The 18,968-nt window shown below is 55.3% G+C and overlaps 1 protein-coding gene across 2 annotated transcripts; it reads left to right on the forward strand.

The window, feature by feature from the left end:
* Positions 1-4,565: 4,565 nt before the first annotated feature.
* Fbxl16 (F-box and leucine rich repeat protein 16) lies at positions 4,566-16,890 on the forward strand. 2 transcript variants are annotated; one of them, XM_045161198.1, is made up of 6 exons: positions 4,566-4,855; positions 11,745-12,391; positions 13,642-13,988; positions 14,278-14,362; positions 14,676-14,739; positions 15,043-16,890. In XM_045161198.1, the coding sequence occupies exons 2-6, from the start codon at positions 11,759-11,761 to the stop codon at positions 15,189-15,191; spliced, it is 1,278 nt and encodes a 425-aa protein (XP_045017133.1). In that variant the 5' UTR covers positions 4,566-4,855; positions 11,745-11,758; the 3' UTR covers positions 15,192-16,890. The 2 variants fall into 2 exon arrangements, with proteins under 2 accessions (XP_045017133.1, XP_004652187.1); XM_004652130.2 differs by having other exon boundaries at positions 4,569-4,855; positions 13,480-13,988.
* The last annotated feature ends 2,078 nt before the right edge of the window (positions 16,891-18,968 follow it).

Genomic DNA, 18,968 nt, shown 5'->3' on the forward strand with positions numbered 1-18,968 from the left:
TGCAGTTGCTGATTGATTTGCAACTGAGCTAAAAATAGCCGCTGGCTCCAGCCAGGGCCAGGAAAATATCCCATTGCTAAGAGACTACTGTTGCTGGGAGACCGCCATCACTAGGCGACGCGTGTTGCTGAGGTGACAGCTGGGGCCTGAGTCATCCTCAGCCTTGACAGGGGGCCGGCCAGGCCTGAGCCAGAGCTGCGGGCAACGTAGAGCCCCAGCATCCTTACCCTGGACCACCACAGCTGAGACACCACAATTCTGAAGTGCTCATGCCTGTGGGCACTGGTTCCGGCTGTGGAGCCATGAGGGCAGCTGGACACCTGATGCCCCACCTTTCTCCCTAGGGCTCTCAAGCCTCTGGGCAGAGACAGGGTTGGGAGAAGGAAGAGGCACAGGAGGGAGAGGGGAGAGAGGAAAGAAGAGGCGGGGAAGGGATACAAGGGGTCAGCAGAACAGAATGTCCATCTGATTCAAGGTGAATCATTTTGCTTTGGAGAGGGATACTCACCACCAGTACTGTGCTGAGAGCTTTGTGGCAACTCCCCTTAGAGTCCATTTCTCAAGGGCTCAGTAAGCTCCATGAGAATTACCTGAGGTCCCATTTAGGGAAGACTGACCCAGCATACAGGCTGATGCTGTCTGAACAGCACACACATCCTAGAGCTCACCCCAGAGCCTCTGAAGAACATGTCTGAGGACCTCCTGTGACAAGAGTAAGGGAAGATCTGGGGACAGCACCCCAGGCCTAGGGAGCCAGATGACCTTCACCTGCTGATGTGACATGCCCCCTCAGCCCTCCAAGGTCTGGTCTCTGAGCCATAAATGCCAGAAGCCTCTGTTCTCAGTGTGCCCCTCCTGATTACAGAGCCGGACCCCAGCTGCCTGGCCTGGGGTCAGTCCTCTGTACTCAGGCATCAAGGCAAGGATGCTGATGGCGGAGGTGCTCTAGGTGAGGACTACAGTGTCCATGAGTGTAAGGACTTCACAGAGCTGTGGTGGCCCAGGGAGATGGTGCTGAGGCCCCTATGCTGTCCTCCAGGTGAAAAATGCTCCAGGCAAGGGGGCATTCCAGGTAAGGGTAAGGGGGCTTCAGGTGACAGATACTCCAGGGGAAGATATTTCAGGTTAAGGGTGCTCCAAGTGAGAATGTTCCAGATGAGGGGTTCCCCAGATGATGGTTCTCAAGGTAAGGGTACTCCAGGTTGGGGGTGTTCCATCCAAGGGAGGAGGTACTTCAGTTGAGGGTGTTCGAGTGAGGATGTTCCAGGGGAAAGTATGAGCACATATACTTTATTTTTTCTTTTTTCGGTTTTTCAAGGTAGGGTCTTGCTCTAAACCTGGCTGACCTGGAAGTCACTATCTAGTCCCAGGGTGGCCTCGAACTCACAGCAATCCTCACAAAAGTTCTGCCTCCTCCTGGGCTGGAGAGATGGCTTAGCAGTTAAGCGCTTGCCTGTGAAGCCTAAGGACCCCGGTTCGAGGCTCGGTTCCCCAGGTCCCACGTTAGCCAGATGCACAAGGGGGCGCACGCGTCTGGAGTTCGTTTGCAGTGGCTGGTAGCCCTGGCGCGCCCATTCTCTCTCTCTCTCTCTCTCTCTCTCTCTGCCTCCTTCTCTGTCTGTTGCTCTCAAATAAATAAATAAATAAATAAATAAATAAATAAAAAATTAAAAAAAAAAAAAGTTCTGCCTCCCAAGTGCTGGATTAAAGGCAGATGTCACCACACCCAGCACATCTACTTCTACATCAGTCCCTGGAGACTGACAAGGCAAGAAACATGGCCGAGCCGGGCCTAGACAATATGCACATTCCCCAGATAAGACTACAGGCCTCTGAGAAGCTAGTAGGACCTTGTCTGAGTCACTTCTCTGGGTGTAAACTATTCTCAAAAGGTATCTTCCAGAGGAAGGAGGGCCCATTCTCCAGGGACAATGGTCTGAATTACAGTGTGGCAACCTCTCATGGGCCCCCTTTCCCCCTCACGATCACATGTGCGCAGTGCCTGTGCTGTGCTGTGCACTCAAGGGCACAGTGTGGGAAAGAGCACCACCCTGGCCTTCTGGGGTTGCTGTCAGCCAACAGACCACTGTAACTGCACCATCAGAGCTGTGGGTTCAGGCTACAAAAAGGAGGTGCTTGGTGTTGGGGTGGGCATAGAAATGAAAGTTTCTTAAAAAGTTTGAGGGGCAAACAGAGCCGTTCAGGGACATGTGACAGGAGGGTACACCAGTTGAGGGACCAGGTGAGAGAGGTAATTCAAGTGCAAGTGTGGCACCTCCCTGGTAGATAGAGGACACAAACACCAGGGCCTTGCATACTACAACAGAGTGAATAGTCATGCGACAGTATCATAACTGCTTGTCAACTGAACCCTGTGCGCTCTGGGGAAAAAAACAAGTGCAGGGAGAAGGGAGGAAAGACCTATGAAAAGGAAGCTCTCACCCTGGAGGAGGGAGACAGGCATTTGAACCTCATGGGATGACAGACAAAGGAAGCAGGTGGGGTCTTTTTGTGAGGCAGATAGTTTGTATTTGCTAATGCTCTTTTAGCCTGGGCTGACCTGGAACTCACTCTGTAGCCCCATGCTGGCCTCTAAGCCTCCTACCTCAGCCTCCTCCTACTTCAGCCTCCTGTTTTGAGGGTCACTATTATTTGAGTTCTGCAAAGGCCATACCATGTTCAGGCATCCCCAAAGCCCACCTTTCACCCGTGGGTGTGTTTTCATCTGGTCTGAGCCAGGACACATGTCCTAGCATGGCACCCTATGCCTGATGCCCCATCCTGCTACTCACAGAACACCTGTCCCAGGATAACTGAATGATGGGGATGTGTACTCTCTCATTGCCCTGAAGTCTTCACAAGCCTCTGTCCCACACCAGGCCATCATCACTGATCACTGTGTAGGCAAGATGGTGAGACTATCCAGTCCTAGCTTCTTCACAGATGGTTGCCCTGTGACCTCAGGCTGTGGCAATTCGGATCCAGCCCTGCCCCCCACTGCCACCACAAGGACAGCACTCCACCTGTCAAAACCACCCAGAACCCAGCTCTCTCGGCTTCCCTTCCCAGTTACCCCCAGGCCTCACAACAGTCCCACGGCTGGCCCAGCTTCCCAACACCAGCTGGTCCTGTTTGATGACACTCCACCCTCTGGCTCCTCCCTTATTCCTAGACCCTGCTGACACCTGGTCCCTTTTGTCGTTGTCCTTTGTGGTGGTTTGAATGTAAATGCATGTCTCCGTTAGCCTGCGGTGTTTTTGATCAAGATTAAGCTTGCAACTTGAGTCTCCAGCAGCCTGCTGGAGGAGGTGTCACGGGGTGGGGTGGGGAGGACGCTCGATCTTTTTAGTCCAGCCCTACCAGGTTATGTTGAGAGCCAAGTTGGAGCTCTGGCTGTTCGTGTTTGTCGGTGGTGCCTCTCTGCTACAGATCTACGGAAGTGAGCCCGCTTGTTCAACCAGGACGGCGCTTCCGGTGGATTCTGTAAGCCTGAAATAAACCCTTTCCTCCCGTAAGCTACTTCTGGTCCGGAGTTTGTCCCAGCGACGCGAAAGTAACTGCAACATCCTTGCTCCCAAGAGACCCCTGGATGGGACACTATTAGCTCCCCAGCGATTGCTGGGAGGCCTGGCTTCTTAAGGAGCCGTGACCTCTACACAAACCACCTGCCCTGGGCCACATCACCAGCTGCCACCACCTGACCTTCCTCCATCCCAGAGGGAAGCCACCAAGCTTCTCAAGGGTTCAGAACCTTCGCGCATCCCTGCTTGAACCACTCCTGCCTCACCCTTGGGCGCGGGGGGGGGGGTTGTGTCTCAGCTCGTTTGTGACATTCTCAAGAGCCACCACCCTCCCGAGGTCACCATCATTACACCCTCTTGAGATGATCTTTTTTTAGTCGCTTGTTCGCAAGTTTCTATAGGTGTGCGCCGAGGCGGGGGACTCTTTAACACGGCCAGAACCAGGAGCGCGCAGAATGTGAGGGCCCCTGGAGTCTGGCCCCGGCTCCGCGGAATGGGAAATGGATGGAGGTCATACCAAGCCGCTGTCTCGGGCCCGGGCCTCCCTCTCCTCCCCGCAGGTGGCAGCCCCAGCGAGGACGCGCAGAGCCGGGGACCCCCCCCTCCCCATGCCCATAGGACCCTAGAAGCCCTCCCCGCCGCCAACCGCTCGCGCCCTAGGCCCCGAGTTCTCCTCGGCTCGCAGGACTCGGGGTCGCCACCGCTTAGCGCGGGTGGGCTGCTTCGGACTGCTGCCCGGCCGCCCGCGCGCCCTGCACTGTGCTGCCCTGCCCTCGAGCGTCCTTGCAGACGCGCCGCCCGCCGGCGTTGTTATTGTGCGGGCAGCGGCGCCCCGGGTGCTGGAGCGCGCGGGGCCTGGCGCGTGCCCGCCGGCGCCGCACCCGGAGCGCGCTGCGCGGACTGGGGCGGGACTCGGCATCCTCGTCGCCCCCCGCACGGTCGGCGAGTCGGGATTGGTCCCGAGGCCGGGAACGCGCGAGGGCGCGACGCCTGGGCGGCCGTGGAGGAGCGCGGGGAGGAGCGCGGAGGAGGAGCGCGGGGAGGAGGACCGGGGAGGGAGGAGGTACCCGCCCGGCTCCCTGCAAAGCGGCCTTATTTATCTGGGCACAGCCTCAGCCTCCCCGGTGGGAGGCTCAGGGCGGCAGATCCTCTCCCACCGGGGAGCTCCGCTCCCGGCGCCGCCAAGGGGGCCCGGCCAGGCTGGGGCGCGGCCGGGCCCTGCCCGCCAGACCAGCACCTCCGCCGCCTCTGCGCTCGGTGGCGCCCGTTCCGGGTCCCCATGACGCGAGGTTACCGGGTGGACAGCGTGGCATGAGCCAGGAGCCTGGGTTGAGGTAAGGTGTGCGCGCGCCGCCAGGCTGCGGGTCGGGCCGGGCAGGGGAGGACAGGGCAGGGCAGGGCAGGAGAGGGGGCAGGCCGAGCCACCGCAGAGGCCCAGGCCACAATGAGGAGGGGCGGGGTGGGGGCTTGGTACTGCGCCGCCGCCGCCGCCGCCTGGGCAGGGCTTATGTAACGGCAGCCCCTTCCCCACTTCATCCCCTGGCCACCGGGCCGGGCTGGCCAGGCCCCTCGCTCGCCACCGGCTACGCGATCAGGCTGTGGGTCGGTGCCACCGGATCCACAGAGCAGAAGCTCGGTGCCTAACGCGGAATTGCAAGGCCACTAGCCTCCTCACTGCCGACTGGCTGGGCTCCGGGTTTCTTCCCCCTCAACCCCCATTCTGTTCTTGTGAGCTTTGGGCCGACCGACGACGTGACAGGTGTTGATACTGTTTAACGGGAGGAGCCATGTGGGTATGTGGCCTGTTAGCCCTGGACACCTTCTGGTCACGGGCTGGTATAGAGCTGCCACCCACAGGGAGGCAAAGAGAGTGGGCTGGCATGTCCTTGGTTTTAGAGGAGGACCTTTGAATGGGTAGTGGGCACCCTGAGGTTGCTAGGCAGGGTTTCTGTGTCCTTCTGGGACTTTGGGTCATGGGGAGGGTCTCCTACCCATCATCCCAGGGGAGAAGGCTGCACTGTTGTGGCCTGGATCTGGCCCAGCATCCCCTCCTGCTAGCCCCTCCCAGTCCAAGCTTGCAGCTGACCTCTCAGAAGCAGATGCCGCTTCACCTGTCTCCTTCCCTGAGGCCTCTCCTTCACTGCCATCTTCCCCCAGGTCCCTCTGACCAGGGTCAACCTAGGCCTCACTGGTGCTCATCTAGGACACAGGGCCCTCTCTTCCAGTCCTCACTTTGATGAAGTGCTGGACAGCAGCCTAGCCTGGGCTGGGATAAGAGCCTGACGTGCTGAGGCTGCCTAGACCGGGGTAGAGGCCTGATGGGACCTATCTGCCCTCCCCAGAGGTGGCCACGGGGCTGGACTGAGAGCCATTAGGCGGAGCGGGAAATTCGAGGTTGTAAACATGAGCGATGTTGAGGGACCCCAGGACTCAGCTGCCCTATTTCCTGCTACCTGGCTCCGCAGCCTCCATGCTCGCCCCCTCTCCTTTATACCCACTTTCTGACACCTGAATACATCCTGTCTCTCACTGAGGAGAGGTGGGAGGGACCTGAGCCCAGAAGCCCGTGCAGCTGAGGCAGTCACATCCCAGAAGTGTAGGAAGGAGGTGCTGCCTGGCACTTCACAACAACTCACTGACCCTAACTCCACCTGTGGGAGTCACTGCTGCGTGTTCCAGAGCTAGTACAGGAATAGATGGGAGTGGCAGCAAAGCAGCCTGGGATGGGGAGCAGTGGGTAGTCCAGAACATTCCCCACCACTGTTCCTGGAGTAGCCTATGGCTAGACTAGCTGCACAGGGTGTATGTGGGCCATGTTCCCTCTCTTAGCAGCTGCCCAATGTAGGCTTACAGGGGCCTAGTCCTTGAAGAGCTAGGTTCTCTGGAACAAGCCAGGGGGCGGGGGGAAAGCTGATGAGCCAGAGCCCAGAGTTCACTGCCCAGTGCCACATGACTAGCTGCCTTGAGCTTGGTCACAGGGCCTTAGTCCACTGAAGCAACAACTTGGGCCTTTCTCAAAGCCCACATGACCCCTGGGCTAAGGGTCTCACCATCCCAAAGCCCCTGTTGCATCCTTAGAGGCAGTTCTAGCTGGAGGTGGGAAGGGAGCACTGTTGCTGACATGTGCGAAGTGGCAGGGATGTTGATATGCATGAGTCACAGGGCTGTCATGGAACATGCCGCCTGTGGTATGCCCCCATTCCCAGCTATGCTGGTTGTCATGATGGGCCCTGGGGCTGCCGCTGCTGACTTGGCCCATGTGAGTGTTTGGGTTACACTCTCCTAGCCCAGCTCCAAGGCCCCTAACATCTAAGTTGGCTTCCATCCCTGCCTGGTGCTCAGAGATGGGAATGTCTAAGACAGAGCAGAAGACCCCTGGACTGGTAGCTGTGAAGGATGGGACACTGACTGGTATGCGTTTGGCAGCCTCTGAAAGGATAGCAGCACTGTAGTAGGGACTCTGCTGGGTGAGGGCCATGGGCACAGGCCAATAGCCTGATCACAGGACACAGGGTACTCAAAAAAGTAGAAGACACAGGAGCAAGGAACCATGATCGTGTTCCTGGTCTGGGCACTGGGAATCAGACAGCCCTAGGGTCTTTAAGTTAGTCACAGCTTTGTGGAGGTTCAGGAAGATCCCTTGCTATGCCTTGCTTCCTGTGCCTAGCCAGGAATAGGGGAGCGGGGAGGGACGGTGCTGGGAGAAGCAGTGCAAAGCCTCCCTCTTCCCACTCTTTTGGTGGATCCTGTCTTCTTCCTCTAGGGCCAGGCCAGATTGTGGGGATGGAGAGCCATCTTCCTTAGCCAAGAAGCTCGGGAAGAGAGATTCCGCAAAAATCAAGAGTCTCCTCTTGCTGTGTTGGTACCTCAGTGCCCAATTCAGTTCTTTCTCTAGGAATATTGACCATAATTAGTCACATTTGAGATTAAGTTCTTGATTAAGCTACACCCCACCCCCGACTGAGCCAGCGTCTTGTGGCTCGGGAAGCTGCACCCTTTTCTTTTAGCAGTACTCAGAGGCCATATAGCTGTGATGCCACATGTCCTCACAAGGTTCTAGACCCGTGGGAGAGGTAGTGATGAAAACCTCTGTGCTGAGTGACAGACACCCTGGAGATGTTTGTCCAAAGCCAGGGATCCCAGCTGAGGAGGCACCACTCATATGAGCAGCTGGAGAGTGGAGGAAGGGAAGGCTCATGGAGCAAGCAGGGGCCCGGGATGTGCACATGCAGAGATGGGTGGGAGAGGAGGAATGATGAACAGGACTATTTGAGCAGGGGGTCAGGGCTAGAGGGGAAATTGTGAGACCCACTTGTGTTTCTGGGTCTAGTGATTGGATACAAAGAAGAGGCAGGTCCATGTGGCCCTGCACGACCATCTGTGGACTGTCATCCTGGAAGTCACCAAGTTCTGGGGTCTTTCTAGGAACCACTGTGCTCCATAGACCCACAATGAGTTTGATGGGGACAACAGAGACCACTGTCAGTTTTCCCTAGGGGCACCTTGACCAGGCTTTGGTTGATGAAGACAAAATGGCTGAAGAAATGGCCACTGTCTCTCCCTACCCCACAGGGCCCATGGACTTCAAGCTCCCCCTGAAACTTCCCAGAAAACCATGCCAAATTGACCATAATATAGCATGCCAGGCCTGAGGCCGGTTGTTATGCCAGCTCGGACATCTTTCTCAAAGGCCTCTCTTCCAGTGTTAGTTCTTGAGGGGACAAGCAGCCTGGCAGATGCCTGTTTCCTTCATGGAAGGCAACTCCAGGCAGGCTATACAACTCCCTTCCTAAGTGGAGAGAGGAGCTGCAGCATCCGTAAGGGGGGCTCTAGCCAGACAGAACAATGTATATCTGAAATCCTAGCACTTGGGAAATGGAGGCAGGACTGCTGAAAATACAAATCCCACCACAGCTACATGGAGACCCTGTCTCTTCAACCCCTGGGATGAGACCATGAGTCATGGTGTAGTGGGGTGGTAGGGCCAGGTGAAAGGGCCCTTGACTGGACCCCTCAGGGAGCTTTTGCTTACCTGGCAGGAAAATTTCAGTTTCCCACTGTGCATTGAGCTTTCTCTGAAGACCTCAAGCCCAGGGATAATGCTTGCATTTTTTTTTCCTTGAGCAGGGTCTCACTCTGTAGTCCAGGCTGACCTGGAATTCACTATGTAGTCTCAGGCTGCCCTGGAACTCATAGCAATCCTCCTACTTCTGCTTGCAAAGTGCTGGAATTACTGTGTGCTACCACACTGGGCTAATATTTTTTTTTTCAGGGTAGGATCTCACTCTAGCTCATGCTGACCTGGAATTCACTCTGGAGTCTCAGGGTGGCCTTGAACTTACTGTGAGCCTCCTATCTCCTCCTGAGTTTTGGGATTAAAGGTGTGCGCCACCACGCCCAGCTCATGTTTGCATTTTTGAACCATGGCTTCAAAAATGGCTGGGTTAATCAGGCCAGGATTAGGAGGAGTCGCAGAAGACCAGTGCCCCGGGATAGCTGGGCACAAAATTGTGGAGCATCAGGGTTGCCTCTGTGGAGATCAAGTTTTCACTGAGGGCAAGGGCCTGGATGGGGAAGGTGGAATGAGGGTTAGCCAGGGGCTACCCTCACCATGTTTCCTGTTTTGGGCTCTGACTCTGGCATGGGATGGGACCATGGGCTCATGCTAATGTGAGCTTCCCTGGAGGAGGATTATGGTAGATGCCCGGGGCATCCACGTGCATCCCCCCAACTTGTGCACTCCACGTGCACACCCGCTGCCGGGAGCATTCTCAGCCTAAATCGGCATAGCTCTTGGATTATTTCTCCCCTGGCACCGCCTCCGCTGCCTCCTCCGGATCCTAGCCAAGCCGGTGGCTTCTCCTCCACCCTCTGTGCCCCTCCCTGCTGGGTTTGCTGGAGCCAGGCAGTGCAGCATGCCAAGCAAGTCCCAGAGCGAGCGCGGCCGCTGTCCATGGTGCTGCTCACAAGGCCCTGAACAATCTGGGCCATAGGTTAGCTGCGGAAGGATAGTGAAAATAGCGGACTTGGGTCCAGGGACATGGAAGGTATTCAGGCTAGGTCTGCCTCTCCATCCTTGCTTAGTACAGCTCCCAGGACTATGACGCTGGGACAGTAATGAGTGTGGTCAAGGGCCTCATACTGACCCCTCATAGATACTGTTGTCCCTGAATGGTTCCCCTATACTAGCCTCAGGAAACTGGGGTAGCCCCATTTAAAACCTCTCCCATCATGATCTACAAACTGTAACTCCTTGAACACTCAAGTACCTTGTCTGAAGACTGAGATAGTCATAGAGGCCACCCTCACATAGGACTGGCTGCTTAATATAAGCCTGAAATATGCAGTTGTCTCAGCAGGTGTTCAGCAAGTGTTGCTATCAAGACTGTTGTACTGTCTGGTCTTGAACACACAAAGAGACAGCCAAGGGCTGGAAACCACTTTCAGGGAGCAGCTGGCTTGCCACCGAGGGATCAAATGACACCTTTGAGGAGGGGCAGATTGAGAGAGTATTGATAGCCTTGGGTGGACTTCCAGTGTCAAGAGAGTTTGTGACTGCCAAGGATAAGTAGCCATCCTTTGGACCCGAAGCTGGTCATAAGAATCCCAGCACAGGCCGGGCGTGGTGGCGCATGCCTTTAATCCCAGCACTCGGGAGGCAGAGGTAGGAGGATTGCCATGAGTTCAAGGCCACCCTGAGATGACAGAGTTAATTCCAGGTCAGCCTGGACCAGAATGAGACTCTACCTCGAAAAAAGAAAAAAAAAAAAAAAAAAAGAATCCCAGCACAGGTCTGTTGCCCTCCCCAGAGGTGGGATGCTCACAAGGACTGGATCTTGTGGAACTTAGAAGCCAATGAGACAATGTTGCAAAGAGGAGGACAGAACTCCCTTGCATGGCTCTTACTCTCTTCCCTCAAATCAGGCCAGATTGTGAGAATGGACAGCCAGAGCTTCCTCAGCCCCCAGCTCCAGGAGGGGGCCCCAGCTGGAAAGGAGGCGTGAGTCCTTCTCTTCTGAGTCTACATATTCGGTACCTATCCCAAGTCTTGGGCAGATCTTGGGAGCCTCCTTAGATACCCCCTCAAGTGTTCTGCAAGGTTTCCTGGTGAGGACATGGCCCCTCTCTACCAGGTAGAAAGGAAGGGGAGCCTGTGAGCAACTTTTGCTCCTCCCCTGAGATTGGAGGGCCAGAAGCCAGGGGCCTACATGTAGGTCCAGCTCAGTCCTGGACTCACCCACATACTCAGGAGGACAAATCTTGCCTCTGCCCCGGGGCTGAGAAGTAGCCTCCTTCTCCCCTTCAAGTCCTTCCGTGTCATGCACTCTGATTGCCTGCTCCACTGGAGGGAGTAGGTGGCGTCAGCTACCAGGTTTCAAGGTGAGGAGAAGGGGAGCTACTAGCCAAGACCACACATTGAAAGTGGGGCCAACTCCCTTTCCCTCCATGATGTCCATTCAAAGTGCCCCCTGACACCCATTTACTGCCCTGAGGTTAAATAGGGCTGGGATGAGTAGTAGTTCAGACCCACCTTGTCGGTGAGTGACTCTAGCCTTCTTTCAACAAGCAGCTGTGGTCTGAACTTCAGTTCTGCCACTGAACTGGCCATGACATTAGACAAACAATTCATCTGGCCTTGACCTCTGCTTCCTTGCCTTGATGATGGGAACAACATTGGATACAGAACCTCATTGGGTGGGATGGAGGATTAAAGAGCATATGTCACTGTGCTGGTACTACAGTCAACTGTGGGAAGACAGTTTAGCCACAGAACCCATTATGGATATAGAGATACTTGGGAGCTGGTTGTGTCTCTCAAAAGGTAGCTGGTGCTCTGTGAGGAAAGGGCCAGAGACTATATAAGCCCTTTCCTTCAGTTTCCCAGGTCCGCCCTGCCGAGTGCACCCTAACAATAAGTATCAGAGGAGCAGAGGCAGAGAAGCAGTCAAGGACTTCAGCTCCCCACCTACACTCTGTCATGTCAAGTGGGAATTGTAGCATCAGAAAGTACCTGTGAGCAGTACAGCTAAGCCAGAGCATATGACAGGGAGCCACTGGGTGCTGTGGATGTGGCCAGCCTGCCTCTCACTCTGTAGTCGAGGAGAGGCCTGCACTCCTGCTAGGTGGTCCTGGAGTGACACTGGAGGAGATACCTAGGGTCGGGAAGGAAGCCAGTTCCCCAGAGGCCAGCAAACTCACTTGCTCCTCCTGGTCCATCTACAGAACTTGCAAGGAAGATGTCGAGCCGGGGTGTCGACGGCGACCCCAAGCCTCCATGCTTGCCTCGAAATGGTCTGGTGAAGCTGCCTGGCCAGCCCAATGGCCTAGGCACAGCCAGCATCACCAAGGGCACACCTGCTGCCAAGAACCGTCCCTGCCAGCCACCGCCCCCACCCACCCTTCCACCTCCCAGCCTGGCTGCACCACTGTCCCGGGTTGCTCTGGCCGGGGGGCCATGCCCCCCAGCCAGTGGACCAACCTCAGGTCCAGTGCCTGGACCCCCAGCAGAGCGACCACCATTGGCCACAGATGAGAAGATCCTCAATGGGCTCTTCTGGTACTTCTCAGCATGCGAGAAGTGTGTGTTAGCTCAGGTGTGCAAGGCCTGGCGGCGTGTGCTCTACCAGCCCAAGTTCTGGGCAGGCCTCACGCCTGTGCTGCATGCCAAGGAGCTGTACAACGTGCTGCCTGGGGGTGAGAAGGAGTTTGTGAACCTGCAGGGCTTTGCTGCTCGAGGTTTTGAGGGTTTCTGCTTAGTTGGCGTCTCCGACTTGGACATCTGTGAGTTCATTGACAACTATGCGCTTTCCAAGAAAGGGGTTAAGGCCATGAGCCTCAAGCGCTCCACCATCACTGATGCCGGCCTAGAGGTATGTCCACAAACTGACCAGGAGGGGACAGAGATGGAGGGGCAGGGACAAGAAGCAGCAGTCATATGGATGTGGGAGGATATGAGACCCAAGAGAAAGCTCAGATATAAAAAAAAAAAAAAAAAAAAAAAGAGTACGAAGGCCAGGTGTACACCTTTAATCCTAGCACTCAAAATACTGGGAGACAGAAGTAGGAGGATCACTGTGAGTTCGAAGACAGCCTGAGACTACATAGTGAATTCCATGTTAGCCTGGGCTAGAGCAAGACCCAAACACACACACACACACACACACACACACACACACACACACAGTAGCAAGGATGGCATGGGGGGCAGAACTGGGTGTATAGTTTGAGGGACCTAATACAAGGTGAAAAACATAGGTTCCTTGTTCAAAGATGATTACAAATTTCAAGGTTAGTGATGGCAGAGCAGTCAATTATGTGTGGGGTTCTGCCTGCCTCTGAATCTGGCCTTGTGTAGGAGGAAGAATGCTAGAGGAAGGAGGGAGGTGATGGGCAGCTAGAAAGGGTCTCTCAGGAACATAGGTCAGAGGAGCAGCTGGGCAGCCTGCTCTGTCTCCCAGGACCTGAACTCTCTGTGTGTGTTTGTGTGTGTGTGGATTTGTTTTTTTGAGGTAAGGTCTGTCTCTAGCTCAGGCTGACCTGGACTTCACTCTGTAGTCTCAGGGTGGCCTCAAACTCACAGCAATCCTCCTACCTCTGCCTCCTGAGTGCTGGGATTAAAGGCGTGTACCACCACGCCTGGCTTGGACTGTAATCTTAACATTCAAATCAACTGCTCCAAGCACTTGCTTTGTGGCAGGCCCAGCTCCTGGGTCTTCTGTTCCCTGTACTCATCTTTTGGAATGTTGGTAACGTGTAACAGCATAAGTGCACTTCTCAGAGTTCAGCTTTGATGCATGTGAGCCTAAGTTTAATATACTCAAGTGACCACTGCCTCCTGCCTCCCAAAAGCTTCTTGCATTCCACACAGGCAATCCTCACCACTCTTGGTTGGAGGGGCATGGGGTCAGGGCAGGGGTAACTCCCCTAAGCAGGTCCCTGACCTGTACACCACCCACAGGTGATGTTGGAGCAGATGCAGGGAGTGGTGCGCCTGGAGCTGTCAGGCTGCAATGATTTCACCGAGGCTGGGCTGTGGTCCAGCCTCAGCGCACGCATCACCTCACTGAGTGTGAGCGACTGTATCAACGTGGCTGACGATGCTATTGCGGCCATCTCACAGCTTCTGCCCAACCTGGCTGAGTTAAGTCTTCAGGCCTACCACGTGACGGACACGGCGCTGGCCTACTTCACAGCGCGCCAGGGCCACAGCACCCACACCCTGCGCCTGCTCTCCTGCTGGGAGATCACCAACCACGGAGTGGTCAACGTGGTGCACAGCCTGCCCAACCTCACCTCTCTCAGCCTCTCTGGCTGCTCCAAGGTCACTGACGATGGCGTAGAGCTTGTAGCGGAGAATCTGCGCAAATTACGCAGCCTCGACCTCTCGTGGTGTCCTCGCATCACCGACATGGCTCTGGAGTATGTGGCCTGTGACTTGCACCGACTGGAGGAGCTTGTGCTTGACAGGTGCGCATGGGCCTGGCAGAGTCTCCAGGAAATAGTACCTTAAAGTGGGGTGGCACTGGGCCATAGGCTCCAAGGGTGGGCAGGGCTGCGAAGGGGACAGATGGGATGAGACTATGACAACCTGAGCTGCACCAGCCTGATCGGAGAAAGGGCAGAACTCCAACACAGGGTGGAAGGGCAGGTGGCAGAGTGGCCCCTGGGAAGGACAGGGCTGTTGCAGGAAGGGCTGTGGTGGGGATAGGGCAGGGCAATTTGAAGGTGGGCAGCTTCCCTTCTGGTGCAACCACAGGTGTGTACGTATCACGGACACTGGCCTCAGCTATCTGTCCACCATGTCGTCCCTCCGCAGCCTCTACCTGCGATGGTGCTGCCAGGTACCTCTATGCCTCCAGGGATCTGGGAATTGGGGTGTCACAGTGGGTGGTAAGGGGAAAGCACCAGTCCAAACAGTTTCTGACCTGTCCCTGGCTCCACTCAGATCTCGTAGGGCTCGGAGAGCCCCCTGTGTCCAGCAGCCAACCGGAGCTGAAATTGGAAGGGGCCCCGAATCCCTCAAGAGCGCTTTCCTGGCTCTGAGGAGAACTGAGAAACCTGTTTTGAACCCCCACCTCCTTTGCCCCTTTAGAGGCCCCAAGTCCCTAACAAGTGGAGAGTTAACTCGCCCTCCCCTCCCCCACTTCTGCCCAGGTGCAGGACTTCGGGCTGAAGCACCTTTTGGCCATGAGGAGTTTGCGTCTCTTGTCTCTGGCAGGTGAGATCTCCTGCATGCCTCTTGGGCAGTGCTGACCCCACGCTCACCTAGCCCCGTTCGGGTTCGGGTATCTTGTGCAGAATCCTACCTGCCGCTGGATCCCTGTGTCCCAGGTACAGGCTGGAAGAACACAAACTCTAGCCTAGGGTCCTGTCTTGCACCAGGCCCCGCCCAGCCTGTCAGACCCCAGCCCTTCACATCCAGCGCAGAACCAACCCACTCAAGGCCACGCCGCGCCCCACGTGGAAGCTGCCCTTGCCCCGCCCTACCTTCCCGCCTCGAATAGCTGCCACCTGCTTGCAGGCTGCCCGCTACTGACCACCACGGGGCTATCGGGCCTGGTGCAGCTGCAGGAACTGGAGGAGCTGGAGCTGACCAACTGCCCTGGGGCCACCCCGGAGCTCTTCAAGTACTTCTCGCAGCACCTGCCGCGCTGTCTCGTCATTGAGTAGCGCGGGGCTCCCTCAGCCCAGCCGCAGGAACCGGCCAAGCTCTGAGCTGGATGTTTGGGCGCCGCCGAGCCCCTCTTCCGTCCTTGCCGGAGCCCCGCGCCCCGCGTGAGAGGTGGGGCGAGCTGAGGGAAGCCCCGCCCGCCCTGTGCCTCCCCTGCCCCTCTGCGCCTCCTCGTCCCCGCAGGGGCAAGGGGCGGAAGGGCCAGCCCCACGCACGCACGCACATCCGGGGACTTTGTGCATGCCCCTCGTGCCCGCACTGCACGCCCGCCCTCCACCATGCCACAGCCGCCGCCATCACTTGCCCTCCCGCTGGGGGCCCTTGGTCATTGGGGGACGCTTTGAGTGCAGATGTCCTAACCGCCTTCCCACCATATCCTGCTCTCTGCCTCCCTGCTGTCCCCCCCCATCCCGGGCAGGGCCCAGGGGGTGGGGGTGGGTCCCCCAAGACTCAGGGGCCTGGAAGAGCCCCCAAGGGCCTCTCGCATCTTCCAGTGCACCGCTCCTGGAGCCCTCCAAGGGGTGCAAGGCGACACAGGCCCCTCCCAAAGCCATGGCCCCCTGAGGAGCCCAACTCTTCCCCCTCCCCATGTCCGCCTGTCCCACGAGGCCACACCCTTCCTTGTCGACATGTGGGCCAATCCTTGTCCTCCGTGTGCCCCCCCCACACACACACACATACACGGGCCCGCATATCCTTGAGCCCTAGACAAGCTGAGACAGCATTAGGATGGTGACCACCACCTTGGAAGAATCAACACTAACCTAGCCAGTGCCAGTACACCTCAGTGTAGTGGTGAAAAGGGCACCCCAAAGACCCCAAGCCGGAGCCACCTTCAGAGCTGCCTGGCCTTGGGAGCAGCCCATCCACTCCAGCCCCTGACCCCAGCTGTGCTTAGGTCTCTCAGCACTATTCTTCTCCCAGGGTAGGCCTCCTCAGGTGGAATCTGCAGAGATGAGCCTGGGCAAGTGGAAGGGTCAGCACTGACTAGTGACTGCGATCTTCCAGTGGGTCAGCACACCCTCCATACCCCAAGGAGGGAGGGCTCCTTTCGGGCCCCTCTTCACCCCTCCCCAGCTTCCAAAACCTTCACCTGCCCAAATGGGCTCCGACCATGATCTGTCAGAGCCTGGCACATTTGGAAGTCCTGGGGTATTGCTGGCACATCTTGGCAATGCTGAGGAAGGGTCTGGGATCTTTCCCTTCCCAACCCTGCACCCAGGAGACAGCACCCACAACAAATCTTGGGACACCTTTATCTGGTTGGAAAAGAGTGAAGTAACTAGTTTCGAGAGAGAAAGAAGGAAGGAGAGAGATGCTGTTGACACAAAGGAACAGTCCAAAGAGTTTCTTGCCCCTGCAGTGAGGGTGCTGGAAGTTCCAGGCTGGTGGTCAGGAGCCAGGCTCTTTAGCCCCTCCTCCCACAGTCCCCCAACAGGGAGGGGGCAGCTGTCTTTTTGCCCAAAGTATTAATGCAACTGAAGCTGTGATACTTCCAATGACTGTAGGAGGGAAATTTAAGGGGAGAGAGGAACACAAAACCAACCAACCCCTAAAATCATTTTCTTATTGTACATAACAACCTCATTCTCCTGTATATGCGGAAGATATAACCTTATATTTGGTAAGTGTTTCTTGTGCTATTTTATCACGTGACCTGTTTATAAAAATATATATTAAAAAGTTGTAAAAACATGACTCAAGAGTTCTTTTTCAGCCACTAGATCAGGGACTAGAGAGTTGTATCTGTCCTGAGTGGCCCAGGTCTCCGAAGCCTCCTGTCACTTTCAACTCATCAAAGGTATTCATTCTTTCAATGAACACAGAGGGTGGAAGTTCCTATGTCACACTGGAACCCCAGCAGCGACCAACACAGAGTCCCCTAGCCCCTTTTTGCACAAAGACACTGAAGTCAACATACATATTCCCTCAAAAGTATCTAGAAAGCTGGGCGTGGTGGCGTATGCCTTTAATCCCAGCACTCGGGAGGATCACCATGAGTTCAAGGCCACCCTGAGACTACACAGTGAATTCCAGGTCAGCCTGGGCTAGAGGGAGACCCTACCTTGAAAAACCAAACCAAAAAAAAAAAAAAAAAAAGTATCTAGAACCTGTCCCATCACCCTTCCTGAAAAGCACAGGGTAAGGGTATGCAATGTCCTAAAAATGTCACATAGTGCACTGAATACCAGCCCCACCCCACCCTCCAGAGACAGGGAGGCTGAGATGGAGCAGAGGCCCTGACAGAACAGGCTTTCAATTTTTTTTTAATTTTATTTGAGAGAGACAGACAGATAGATACAGAGAGAATGCCACTACAAATGAACTTCAGATGCATGTGCCACCTTGTGCATCTGGCTTACGTAGGGCCTGGAGAATTGAACCTGGGTCCTTTGGTTTCACAGACAAATGCCTTAGCCACTAAGCCATCTCTACATCCCTGGCTTTCAAATTTTTATTTATTGACTTGAGAGAGTCGGGGTGGGGGAAGGCAGATAGAGAGAATGGGTGCACCACTGCCTTCAGCCACTGCAAATGAACTCCAGATGCATGTACTACCCTGTGCATCTGGCTTATGTGGGTCCTGGGAAATTTAACCTGGGTCCTTTGGCTTTGCAGGCAAACACCTTAAGCGCTAAGCCATCTCTCCAACCCGGAACAGGCTTTCAGACCCTAGAATATGGGATGACTTCACAAACCTTACAAAAGCAAAACCTCAATAAACAGTGGGGCAGGTGTGACAAGCACTGCAGAAGGTGAGACTGTATTAGGTGGGGTGGCCTGAAAGGCCTGCAGTGATAAGCACTGAACTAAGCTGTGGAGGGTGGGAAGCAAGACGTGCTCTGCAAAGAAAGGAAGGTCCAGCATATGCAATGGTGGGAGGAAAGCAGGATAGGAGCTGTGGCTAGGACACAAAGAGCCAAGGATAGAGCTGCAGCTGTTCCAAGGCAGGTAGGGTCAGGTGTCTGGGACTTATTCATACTGCAGTAGGGAACTGAGGCAGAGGAGGTACCGAGCTGCTATGTGGTGTTCAGATGGAGGTGAGAGAAAGACCATAGATCCAGAAGCAGCCAAGAAAACAAAGTGGACCTAACCTCTGGAACCAGTTTAGGGGTGACAGAACTTGCTTCAGTACAGAAGTGGAGGTTTAAGTACTGATATTTAAAATACTGAGATTTGGGCTGGAGAGATGACTTAGCTGTTAAAGTGATTACCTATGAAACCTAAGGACCCAGATTTGATTCCCCAGTACCCATATAAGCCAGACAACAAAAGTGGTGCTTGTGTCTGGAGTTTGTTTGCAGCGGCTAGAGGCCCTGGCCTGCACACTCTCTGTCTGCCTCTCTCCAATAAATGAATAAATAAAATTAAATTAAAATACTGAGATGAAAATAACAAGTGAGGCAGTTGCACACACCTTTGATCCCAGCACTCAGGAGGCTGAAGTAGGAGGATTGGAGAATCACTATGAGTTTGAGGCCAGCTTAAGACTACATAGTGAATCCCAGGTCAGCCTGGGCTAGAATGAGACCCTACCTCAAAGGAAAAAAATGAAAAATAAAAAGGAAGCATGGTGGTGCACATCTGAGGAGGCAGAGGTAGGAGGATCACCATGAGTTCAAGGCCAGCTGAGAGCTACAGAGTGAGTTCCAGGTCAGCCTGGGCTAGAGTGAGACCTTACCTTGAAAAAAATAAAAAGAATGGAAAATAGGGCTGGGGAGCTGGAAAGATAGTTTAGCAGTTGAGGCTTGCTTACAAAGCCAAAGGACTCAGGT

The sequence above is a fragment of the Jaculus jaculus genome, chromosome 11 (assembly GCF_020740685.1).
Source record: "Jaculus jaculus isolate mJacJac1 chromosome 11, mJacJac1.mat.Y.cur, whole genome shotgun sequence".
In the NCBI taxonomy this organism is placed as follows: domain Eukaryota; kingdom Metazoa; phylum Chordata; class Mammalia; order Rodentia; family Dipodidae; genus Jaculus; species Jaculus jaculus.